Source organism: Macrotis lagotis, chromosome 8, assembly GCF_037893015.1.
Source record: "Macrotis lagotis isolate mMagLag1 chromosome 8, bilby.v1.9.chrom.fasta, whole genome shotgun sequence".
Classification (NCBI taxonomy): domain Eukaryota; kingdom Metazoa; phylum Chordata; class Mammalia; order Peramelemorphia; family Peramelidae; genus Macrotis; species Macrotis lagotis.
In genome coordinates, this window is record NC_133665.1 from 96,071,104 (window position 1) to 96,084,150 (window position 13,047).

A 13,047-nucleotide genomic window follows, 5' to 3' on the forward strand; every position below is an offset into this window, starting at 1 on the left:
AATTTGGCTTGGTAAAGGAATAGCCGCTTTATCTCTGTGACCTTGGAAAAGTCACTTAGTCAATCAGCCATTAAACAGTTATTAAATAGTAGGCTCTATCTCAGACACTGTGCTAAATAATGGTAAATGGTAAATGGTGAAAGACAGTCTCAGCTCTCCAGAAGCTCAAAGTCTAGTGAAAGAGACAACATTCAATCAATCATGTTCAAATAAACTGTAAAACAAATTGGATAATTTGGAAATAGTCAACAGAGGCAAAGATTAGAATTAAAGGAATCAGATAGGAATTCCTATAGAAAGTTGGATTTTAACTAGGATCTGAAGGAACCCAGAATAACTAGGAGACAGAGATGAGAAGGGAGAACATGTCATTAATGGGGAATAGCCAGAGAAAATGTCTGTTGGAAGATGGTAAATTATCAATTTTCTCAATATCTGAGAAACAGCAAAGGGATCAGTATCATTGGTAGGAGAGTATTTGGTGGGGTAAAATGTGTAAGAATACACAAAGAGGGACAGCTTGTAAATGGTTTTGAATACTAAATAGAGACTTTTATATTTGGTCCTGAAGATGACAAAGAGCAACTGAGGTTTATTGATTGGGAGCGGGGGGGGAGAAGGGATGACACAGAACAGTGTTTTAGAAATATGACTTTCACAATTGACATAATGACAAAAGATAAAAGGGTGTATATTAAAATGATCTTACAAGGGTAAAATTGACAGACCTTGTCAACAGATCGGTTATAGGGAAATGAGAGAGCAAGAAAGGGGGGCTGACACCTAGATTTCAAGCATTGGTGACTGCAAGATGGTGGCACTCTTAAAATTAATAAGAAAGTTAGAAGAGGGAAAGATTTTAGGGGAAAAGCTATTGAATTAAGTCTTGGATATGCTGAGTTTAAGATATCTTTAGGATATCCAGCTTGAAGTGTCCACTAGACAGTTGAAAAGAGAGACTAGAGATCAGTAGAGAGGGTAAGGTTGGATAAGTAGATCTGAGAATCATCAGCAGAGTTACATCAGTAAGTATTACAATAAAAAATATACATACTTCTAGGTGTCCTCCATGTAAAATGTCCATAGGATCATATATTAAACATACAGAGCATATAGTCCAACTCCCTCATTTTATTGCAGAGGCCAAATTAAGGGAAATTAAGTGATTCACTCAGGGTCACACAGGGAGTAAGTGTCAGAGCTTGGATCAGTCATTTATATAGGAGATGTCAAGTTTTGAATATGAGGCAAAACACTTGCTCATATCTTTTCTAGAAGGCAAAGATTCATCCATTCATATGTTCAACAGGCATTTATTAAGTACCTATTAAATTATAGATTCTGTTCTTGTAGCTGAGAAGATAAAAAAAAATGGTTTTTGCCCTTAAGGAAATTATTCTATTGTAGAGAAACAATATGTTTATGGAAAAGTATATATATATATATATATATATATATATATATATATATATATATAATATATATATACACACGTATATATGAATGTATAGTATGTATGTATGTATATATATGTGTATGTATGTATACATATATATGTGTGTGTGTGTGTGTGTGTGTGTGTGTGTGTGTGTGTGTGTGTATTAGGGCAGCTAGGTGGTGTAGTGGATAGAGCACTGGTCTTGGAGTCAGGAGGACAGGAGTTCAAATTTGACCCCAGATACTTTACTCTTACTAGCTATATGATCTTGAACAAGTAAAATTCAGGGTCATTTCCAGTCATTCTGATTGATATCTAATCACTGGACCCATACAGCTCTGGAGGGGAAATTGAGGTTGATGACTTAGCACAGACCCCCCCTCACTCAAATCCAACTCATGTACTTGTTATTGCAATACTTTTCTGACATCATGATCATTTTCGCAAATGAAGGACTAATATTATTATGTGCAAATATACTGAAGGACTGAACAAAATTGGAATTAATTTGAGTGGAGAGGAGGGGAAGTCAATAAAAGATATTATAAAAGTAGAATCAAATTTAATTGGATTTGAAATAACAAAACTAATTGGCAACTAATTAGATATTTTAAGTAAAACAAAGTGAAGAATTGAAGATGCCTTAGAGGTTTGCATAGACAAATTTACACATACATATAAAGTAATTTTGGGGAGGTGGATAGCACAAGCAGCTGCAATGATCATCAGGAGACCTGTCAGAGATAAGTTCACTCTTTATAAGAGTGTGAATACACTAAAATAAAGAGATAAAAGCCAGTTTTTTGATTTATTTTTGTGTTTGTGTCAGGTTAAGCCACAGGAAGACTAATTTATATCTCCATCATCTGCTCTAGCAGTCAAGCCCATCATTCATGAATTAGAGGGCTGGAAATCTTCAGAGATGGTTGCTCTAGGCAATAAATTAAACATCTTACTCTGAGGTTTGATTCCCTTCTGATTTTTAAGCAAATTTAAAATAAAATTGCTATTGGAGGCATAAAGATGATGACAGATGACTTAGCTCCTATCTGATTTCCCTTCAGCTTACTTCATGAAATTTGTTTTCTGTCACAAAGAAATAAGGGCTGGAACATTAAAATGTGGTAGCAAAATGTTCCATCCTAATCCTTTGATAAATAGAAAAGAATGAAAAGAAAAGGCTTATAAATGAGTATTTCTCCCCAGAAGGATTCATACTGACCTTTTTCCTCTCATCTCTCTCTCTGTTGTTTTTCTTTTTTTTTTTTTTTGGAAACAGCTCCAATCTGTCTCTGTCTCTGTCTCTGTCTCTGTCTCTGTCTCTGTCTCTGTCTCTGTCTCTGTCTCTATCTCTGTCTCTGTCTCTCCCTTCTCCCCCACCCCACACTGCACCTTTCATCCTTGGTTCTCCTCCTTCCTCTCTCACAGTATTTTGTTGTTATTGGTTTTGAACCGCTATCCTTCTAATCAATTACATTTACAACCTCTAAAACCAGTTCTTCACTTTCTTATACCTAAAATAAATGATTAGTTGCCAATTAGTTTTATTTCAAATCCAATTAAACTTGTTGATTCTACCTCTGTAATATCTCTTACTAACTTCCCCTTCTCCCCACTCACATTAATGCCAATTTTGTTCAGTCCTTCAGAATATGGACTATTTTAATAATCTCCTAATTGCTCTCTCTGCTTCATCTCTCCCCTGTTCAATCTGCCTTCCACCTGGTTACAAAATGACATCCCCATGGTCGATTCTAATCATATCACTCAATAAATTCTAATGGCCTCTTTTTATGTCAAAGATCAAGTACAAACTCTTTACAACCTGTCTCCAATCTACATTTCCAGGATTATTACTGTAATAATAAGTACTCTGCTTACTGTTGCAACTAGGTCAGTAGAATGCCAATCCTGGATTAAGGAGGGGCTGAGTGCAAATCTGACCTCAGACACTTACTAGTTGTGTGCTCCTGAGCAAGTCACTTAACTCTGTTTGCCTCAGTTTCCTCATCTGTAAAATGAGCTGAAGAAGGAAATAACAAATCACTCCAGCATCTTTGCCAAGAAAGCCTCAAATAGGGTCACAAAGAGATGGATATGATTAATTGATTCAACAACAACAAACAACTCTGTTTAACTACACTGTGCTCTGGTCCAATCAGCCTTTTGATTGTTACATATGACAATCTATTTCCCTTCTATGAGATTTTGTATAGTTTATCCCCTATGCCTAGAGTGTACTGTCTCTTCATCTCTGCCACTTTATATCCCTTAATTTCTGTCAAAGCTCTGGTCAAGGGTTAATTCTTGCATTTATTCTGAATGTATTCTGCATGTGCTTTTATGTGCTTTCTCCTTGAGAGAGACTGTTTCAGTTTTGCCTTTTTTTTTCACCAGGACCTAGCTAAGAACCCAGCATATAAAAGGGGCTTAATAACTCATTTATTGCTATAATTTTCATCATCATTACCAGAGCAGTAGCAGAGCCATTGCTAATAATCTGGTGATCTGACACAAGTAACATAAAACTTCTTATATCAACTTTGCAGGACAAAATGCTTGATAGAAGAAAGATCATAGATTTTCATCAAGGCTAGACATAAATTCCAAATAGCGGTCAATATGAGTGCAAACAACAAGATACTGAACAGCTGTTACAGAAGAGGCAGACCCCAGATATATATATATGCTAAGTTCAATTTACTTATGTGAACAAAGAAGTACAAATCCACCACTGAATGTTAACACCTTGGGGCAAAGCCTATGGCACCCTGTGGTAGATTTGACTCTTAGTAGCCCCCAACAGTTTATGAAGTGGCAGATATGGGAATTATTTGCCCTAATCTGTGTATTTCATAAAATGATTTAAAGAGTATAGTTCTAAGTATTCTTAATAAGAATTCATAATTTCTATTTCTTTCTAGAATTCAGAAAAGAAAGGTGGAAGAGAAAGGCATTGTAGTTAGGATAGATCAGAGATCATTAGAAAGTGAATTTGGGGATGACACAGTGGATAGAGCACTGGCCCTGGAGTCAGGAAGACCTGAGTTAAAATCTAGCCTTAGACACTTAATAAATTACAAGTCATTTAACCCCATTGCCTTGCAAAAGAAAAAGAAGTGAATTTATTCAGTTCTCCCCTTGCCCCACAAAAATATTATCTATTTTTTTGGTCAGTTGTTGTTAAAAATGCTCTTCAGAGGATCAGTAGTTTAGTCATTTTTCAATCATGGCTAAATCTGTCATGCCCTTGGAGATTTTCTTGGCAAAGATAATAGAGTGGTTTGCCATTTCCTTTTTCAGCTCATTTTACAGTTGAGGAAACTGAGGCAAATAGGGTTAAGTGATCTGCCCAGGGCCACACTACCAATAAGGACCTGAGGCCAGATTTAAACTCGGGAAAGATGAGTTTGCCTTGCTTCAGGGACAGCACTTTATCTACCAATTCATTTAACTACCCTAGAGAACCAGTTACCCAGTGATGATTGTATATTTAAAAGCTGATTATGTCTACAATGTGGCAGAGGTTCCAAATGAAAACCCTCCCAAAGTATTATCAAATGTCTTGATTTTTGACATCTATCTGTCTATCAATCTATCTATCTATCTATCTATCTATCTATCTATCATACACATGTATTAACTGTATAGCATTTTACTATTGATAAAAGCTGTCCCACACATTAACCATACTAATCCCAAATCATCTCAGTTGTCTTGAGTTTTGTCTTATCACTATACTTTGATGACTCAGGAAAGAGTATGAGGCTAAAGACTTTGTGTACTTCTTTCTCAGTTAAATCCAATTCACAAATAAGTCAAGACCCATCTTCATGATGTCATTTATCTTCAAGAGTGAAGGAAGAACAACAGCACTAAGAACACCCCATACATTATCTGTCTTGATTATCATATAGTTCTTTGAGATGGGTAGGGAAAATATAATTATTGCTATTTTATTAATAAAGAAGTCTATATTTCAGCTTCAGAAGTATGAAAAACAATATCTAAACAATGTCTCTCTCAAGGAAAATTTTCAGAAAAATATTTTCTGGGAACTAGTGTATATTAAAGGAGAATTTCTTCCAAAATAATTGCCGAATGTCAGGTGGGTCAGGTTACATAGTCAACTATGTCATCTACCTATTGATGCTGGGGACTATTCCTCACCCTGAATTCCCCTTATATTATCTAGGCCTAAGGTAAACTTGCATCATAGAACCTCATTATCTTAATCTACTTCTAAAAGTTGGTCTCTGATGGCTTAGAGATATCTCAAATACTCTGAGGGTGAGGTGATAGAAAATTGGGAATGCTGATATTAAAGAGTAGTTTCTCTAGGGAATTTGAGACTTATTCTGCGATATCTTTCAAAAAGGGATAGTATTGTATGAACTCCCCTTCATGCCCATGCTCAATATTTTATTCTCCTCTGTGTTCCTGTCTTCCTTGTAAATAAGCATATGGAAAGGTGAGGTTGGAGTATGGAGGGATAGAGTAGAGGGGGGAGATTCAGAACCCAGTCAAAATCAGAAATAAATTTTCAAATGACTTGAATAAAAAGGATAAGGAAATAAATAGCATAAATAATTTTTTTAAAAGCTCATAGAAAACACTTATCTTTAAGATTTTTTTCTTTTGACTCTGAAGGGAGAAATCCTTGAACTAACACAAGAAAAAGATTGTCTAAATTTCTAGGACACCTTTCTGAAAATTATTTGTATAAATACAATATTTCTTGACATATTTAATATCCATAAGCTAAAAAATTTGTTGGAAAGAACATATTTGAGTTACCACTAGAAAGAAATGGGAAAAATAAATGTGTTTCTTCTGAACCTTTCAAACAAAATGTATAAGCTTTTTATAATTGGCTTTCTCACTCAAGAGAGCATGCTTCTACTTAATTCATTAATTCTTTCCTAATATCCAAGAGATCACATTAATTCCTCATGAAAACTAATTGTTTTCAACCAAACCAAGTTTCAGGTTTGGGTTCTCATTGGAGCCTAATGAAAATGCCTACTGTAGCAGCCATATTTTCACAGGATTGAACGGCAGTGCTTACCTCCACAAATATAAAACAGGGGATGATGGAATAACTTCTCTGTGTGTGGTTTCCAATAGCCATTTCTTATCACACGATGGAAGGCTACACGGTCTCAAATTTGTCTAGGCTGGAAAGAAAAGAAATTGCACAGGTTAAGAACAACTTGCTTCTCTGTGTCTCGCCATGCTAGTGCAAAGTCTAATTTTGTATTGATATTCCTCTAAATCTCAGTTTAAAGATGCCATGGACATTATATTGAAACTGTCACATAGATCTAACTACAGCAAATCCAGAAAGCTATCAACCAATACAATAAAACAGCCTTCAAATCACTTTAGCTAGGTTAATTTAACCAATACTATCTTATCTCAGTGGAAGAAAAGCACCAGTCTTAACAAACAGAAATTTTTTTTTTAGGTTTTTTTCCAAGGCAAATGGTTAAGTTGCCCAAGGCCACACAGCTAGGTAATTATTAAGTGTCTGAGGCCAGATTTGAACTCAAGTACTCCTGACTCCAGGGCCAGTGCTCTATCCACTGTGCCACCTAGCTGCCCCTGGTTTTTAGATTTCTATAGGGAAACCCTAAAAGGGAAAAAAAGTCAGCAGTCATATTCTTTTGATGTAAAATCTCTCCCATACCCTTAGACAATATGAGAAAAGGAATGTAATCATATTTTCCCCTATATTTTATATTTTCAATTGTATTTTTTAGTGTGCAGAGGTGACCATGAATCAGAAAGCAAAATCACAGCCTATTGTTCTATTTTTCTTTTATTATGCTATTTCCAATCAAGGATACATTTTTTCACTTAATTTTCTGAAGTAGTAATGCCTATTTTTTTCTTTGCCCCAAAACAAAGAAACTCAGAGGTGAAAAATGGTTTGTACGATAAGACAAAAAGGACTCTATCACTGTGTATTATGAAGAGATAACATCATCTATTGGAATGAGGCTGGACTTGATTGAATCCAAAAGACCTGGACTTGAATCTCAGTTCTAGGTTACTTTGAACAGTATCACAAATTTATATTTGGAAGAGACCTTACAGGTGATCTTGCTTAATTCTTTCACTTCCCAGAGCAGGAACCTGGAATCCAAAGAGGCTACCAGAATTGCCAAAGATCACACAGTAACAGAGCTGATTTTTTGAATCATTTCAGTGTGAATTCATTCTGGGCAAGGACTATCTGTTTGACATATAATAAGATGGTCCTTAATAAATAAATGCTTGTTGTTTGTCTGACTCCAAGACCAGCATTCCTTCCATTGAACATGTGATTCACTTCTCTAAGTCTCAATTTTCTAATTCTTTAAAATGGAAATAATGAGTTCCCCAATTTGCCTCTTAGGGTTGTTTTGAGCATAAATGAGTTTCTATATCTCTGCAAAACATGTATGGTGCACTAAGACTAAATAGCTTAATTCAGGAGATTCATATATTGTGAACTAAGAATAAACAGCTCAATTCAGGAGGTTGTTTTTTAATGTAGTAAATCTAATAGACTATAAAATTCAGTTAAGAAATATTTTAATAATTCAACATTAAAACTAAATAATTAAAGAATTTAAAGAATTTAAATATAACTCCCTTTCCATAGCCAACAGATCAGGAACTCAAGAAAACATTCTGTAGGTAGCTAGAACTCAAGAAAAGTCTTCTGACTCTCTTTCTCAGTTTCTGTCTAATCCTTTTATACTTCCAGACCCCAGGAGGGCAAAGCACTAGGAGGATGACTTAAGAGGTCACATGTAAGACTGGCTATGGCTGCAATTGCTTCAATAAATCCATTAGACCACCCACGCTCCTAATATACCATAAAAGGCTATATAAGCAAGGATCAGAAATGTTCTATATTGGTTTGCAAGGGGAGAACTTCATTCTACTTGTAAGTTATAAATGTGACTTTTACAGCTTCCAGGAAAGATGATTTGGGTCTTTCCAAGAAGCTGTGTGAGCAAAAATTTCAGAAATCAGTTGCTGTTGTTTATATTGCATCTGAAAGCACTTAATGATATTTTAAGAATGTAAAATGGTGAAGATGATTTTATTCCAGGATGATGATCTTATCAATTGTAATTGTGGAAAAATGCCTTATTTTTTAAGAACTATGCTCTGTAAGTTCAGTCAAAACAAGAGAGATATCAAAAACCAAAGAAAAGCTGCTTGCAAGAACTTTTGATATCAAGAACATGATATCAAGAATAAGTGGCAGGAAAAGGAATTTCTGAAAAAATAAAGTCTAAAGTTTCTTCCAATCAAAGATTTTTTTAATCTATAGCTATGTTACAGGTGAAACAATATAATATTGATATCTTCCTGATTCTTCTATTGATATATGTTCAGGGGATAGTCTTCAAGATTGACTTTATACTGAATTTTGCTTTAAAAAAGAAGTACATATGGGGGAAAGAGAGAGTGTGAGAGAAGACAACAAAATGAGAACATATCCTGCTCCAAGACAAACCAGGGTTTCTGATTGGATACCACATCCATTACCCAATTATAATAGTGCTTCTATATTGTTTTCTACAGTCTTGCAGTTGATTTGACTATTTTGCAGAAAACTAGCTTATTGAAGGTATTAACAAAAGAATTACTAGAAATCGTAGTTGGAATTGCTGTCAGAACTTTCAGACTTAAAATTACAAAATTTCATTTAGTCAGGGCATTTAAGTTCATAGTTGAGGTCTGGAAAATATAGCCTCATTCCTTACCAGTGCCATTAATCCAAGGATACATGGACTCAGTTTTGTAATCTCAAGGTACATGCAGATATATTTCTTTGACATTTTTACTTGAGTGATAGCTGACTTGAGTGGCTATATCTTTGTCAAAAAATAGAACTAGCATGAAGTGTCATAGTCGGGAATTATGGGAGGAACCAAATTTTAAAGTAGAGGGTGAAGAGTGAACACACAGCTTGAAGATTGTTCAGGGTTTCCTAACCATTTTTTTTTTTGGTCAAGACTCTTTTTAACAATCTAAGGTAACCTATGAATTCCTTCTCAGAAAAATGTTTCTTTAAGATCAATAAAATATAAAACAAATTACATTGAAATAAAGATATATAATTTTTTCTCCTGCAAGTTCAAGGACCTCATGAAATTGCTGCTTGAAGGTCAGCAGAATCCAGTTTAAAAGTATCTGCTGTAATTGGTTGCTATCACTTCCATATGCAAGTTTGCCTTCTAAGTTTTCTTATTTTCCAAAAGTATGAGATGAGTAGTAGCTAGTAGCCTGCTATGATGTCTCATCACAACATGAAGGTGACCCTAAATTTTTGAATGGGTCAGTAGAGTGAAAATTTTGATATTTCCTTCCAAAGTGGAAGGAGATCAACCCTTTATTAGGACCGGTACCCTAAATCACAGGAATGTTGGTCACCAGGGGAGATTTATTCACAGCAAATAATGAATACCATTTACTAAGATATGGAGAGGCTGCAACTTCCATTGGTGGAATACCAATATTGAGGAAATAACCTTTAAAAATGGCATTTGAGACATATTGTTTGAGATCCTACTGTAGTATGCTTAACCCCTCTAGGATTCAGCCTATGAATGCATTAAATGAGAGGACAGAACCAGGCTGATCACTAAGGATCTTTGTAATTCTTAATGATTCTAAATAAGACTATGTTGCATCAAATGTGCAGTTGGGTTTGTTGTTGCTTTCCCAGCAGGATTCCTTTGATCCCCTAAAAATCAAAGATAAGCATCACCCATTTATTATTCAGTCATTAATTATTTCCATTGGATCCTGTGAAGTCTGTTGAGAATTCACAGGAAAGAGGGGAAGGAAAAAGCCAATAAAGTGAGAGGAATGCCCTTTCATTACAGGGTCTTTCAGAACAGTGACCAAACTGAATGGGTATCAAACCATGTTATCACTCTATTTCATAGAGACAGAAGGAGAAAAGATTATATTCCATGACTAAAAGGAAATTTTTGGTGAATACAGTGATGATGAAAATTTTTATGAGTCTAGAATCTTCCCTTAGAGCTGGGTAAGTCAAGTGGATAAAGCACAAAAAAAAAAGTGGTTTGAATGTATGTTTGTAGACTAATATAGAAATGTGTTTTGCATGATGACATATATATGTGTATGTATATATATATATATAGATATAGATATAGATATATAGATATATATCTAGAGAGAGAGAGAGAGAGAGAGAGTCTATATCAATTTGCTTACCATATCAGGGAAGACATAAAGGAGGGAGGAAGGGAAAGAATAGAAAACTCAAAATTGATAAAAATGACAGTCCAAAATTGTTTTTTACATGGAATTGGAAAAAAACTAAAATATTTGTTCAGGAAAAAATGATGCATTTGATTTGAATGTGTATGGATTATTTTATTTTTTAAATGTCAGGTCTTCCTATTACTTTTTTTGCTATGAAAGTAAGATACACAAGATTCTTATTTTAAAAAATAGCTAATTAGCTAGGTAGATGATAGATGGAAAGAGGGATAGTGAAGTAAAGTCTAAGGAGTCATGGACTTTTCTAGATTTGAAGAAAGCATTTGGAATTCTCAAAGGAAGTTTGGGAAGGAATTCACCATCAGAAAAGGAGGCTGTATAGATGGTGACCTTACTAGTATGAGGAGAAAGGTTGCTGGGTTAAAGGTAGAGAGATTATTTGGGGAATCATGGATTTTTCTTACCATAGGTAATCCTAGGTGATAATAACTTTCTTATTAGCCTCAGAGCTACAGTCTCCCCAAAGGAATCTCAAAGCTGGAATTCCCTTCTTTGGGGTTCCAGTCTTCCATCCCACATTCCCAGATAATCACAGAGCTGCCAGAAAAGAAAGAGCTCCAAATCCAATACCACTATAAACTAGTGTCAGAGACCCCTATTGAAAAACAAAGAAGCAGGGGAGTATACTTTATTCATTTTGTCTCAGCAGAACTCTACCAACCAACTTAAATCACTAGCACAAGTAGACAGCTTGCATTCTATATCAGATATAACTTCCTACCCAGGGGCAGGTGGCTCCAGGCTGGTTCAAGTATTCTCCAGGCAGATATAACATCTCTTACCTTGACAGTCCCTTTGCTATTTGGAAACTTGACAATCTCACTTCCTCAAAGCTATTCTGCTACTGCTAATAGTTTTCTCTTCTATCAAGGAACACAGCTACCATTAATATAAACAAGGAGTATCAATTTACTCAATATTATAGAAAACTGAACTTAAGGAAGTCTTCCTTAGTACAGGAGCATGGGCCACAATTAATTAGGGGAATAAATGAATATTTTGTTACTTCTCTTTACCCAGCGAGAGTGTGCCAAAAAAGTAGACATGAAAAATGAAAATGACTCACAATGAGTATGCAAATAATGTTTATAGATAAAACTCAAGGGAACAACATTAACCATCTTTTCTTTCTCTAAGTTAAAACACATGGCCTTAAAGTTGGTATCTATTTAGTACTGCCTTCAACTAAATAATGTCAAAAAGCATTCCCATGAGCATTTATAGAAATCAATCATAGGTCCATGTTATTAAATTATATCATTTTTATATTATATATAATACTATATTATGTTACAGTATATTATATTACATTGTGACATTTTATTATAGTATATTGCCTAGCATAATATATCATATATTAAATAATATATCACATCATGCTATTATATACATGTTACACTATATGTTGTCCTATTATAAGAGCATTATAAGAAAATAAGTAGTGCAGTGAAGAGAGAAGATAGAAAAGCATGTGAAAAACCCACTTACAAATAAATGTAGGAGGTCAGAGTAGGACTTTCAGGCTACCAAGGTCTAAGGCAAGTTATGTTTTTATTTGGGTGGGAAGAAGCAGGGTATAGATTTTTTGCATCTCAGGCCTGTATATTGTTATCTTGAGAGTTCATTTAGCTTCTTTTGAATTGTACAAGAAGGAATTTGCCATGATAGAAAGAGCTGATCTTAGAACCTGGAAGACCTGGTTTTAAGCACTTTCTCTTATACAAATTGAATGTGTGACCCTGGGCAGGTCAGTAAACCCATTAGGACTAGTCTCTCTAAGAGTATAAATTGCAAAGAACTTCCAATCTGCAAGCATTTACTCATGTAGGAATCACAGGCTCACTCTCTATCCTTATCTCCACTGGTTTACACAGAGTGAGGGCTTTGCCCATGCTGAACATGTCATTGGTCCATATTATCCTCTTTAAACTTCAGTTTTATCTGTGAAATGAGGAGGCTATGGTGGATGACCAGTAGAGTCCTGTTCAACTCAGGCCTATGCTACTCTGTTAATCTCATGATCATATGCTTAAACTACATTTGCTGAATAAAACAAGTCCAGTGCTAGTAAAAGTATAAAGCATGTGAGGCTTATCTTTGTGGACTATGCCTGTTTCCTCTTCTAGTGCCTCTGTTCTTTGGACACTCAGTAACAATATCACACACACACACACACACACACACACACAAGATATTGAATTGAATGAAATGGACTGGCATGACTAAAAAAGTCAGATTTTGGTTGGTCAATCTCTGTCATTTGGGAAGGCAAAAGAATAAGGTGAATAAAA

At 35.0% G+C, this 13,047-nt stretch overlaps 1 protein-coding gene across 1 annotated transcript in view; it reads right to left on the reverse strand.

Annotated features, from left to right (window-relative positions):
* PLPPR1 (phospholipid phosphatase related 1) overlaps positions 1 to 6,569 on the reverse strand; it is a 189,705-nt gene extending 183,136 nt beyond the window's left edge. The window contains 1 exon segment of the mRNA XM_074199020.1: positions 6,507 to 6,569. Within this exon segment, the coding sequence (XP_074055121.1) occupies positions 6,507 to 6,569 (63 nt within the window).
* Between the last annotated feature and the right edge of the window lie 6,478 nt (positions 6,570 to 13,047).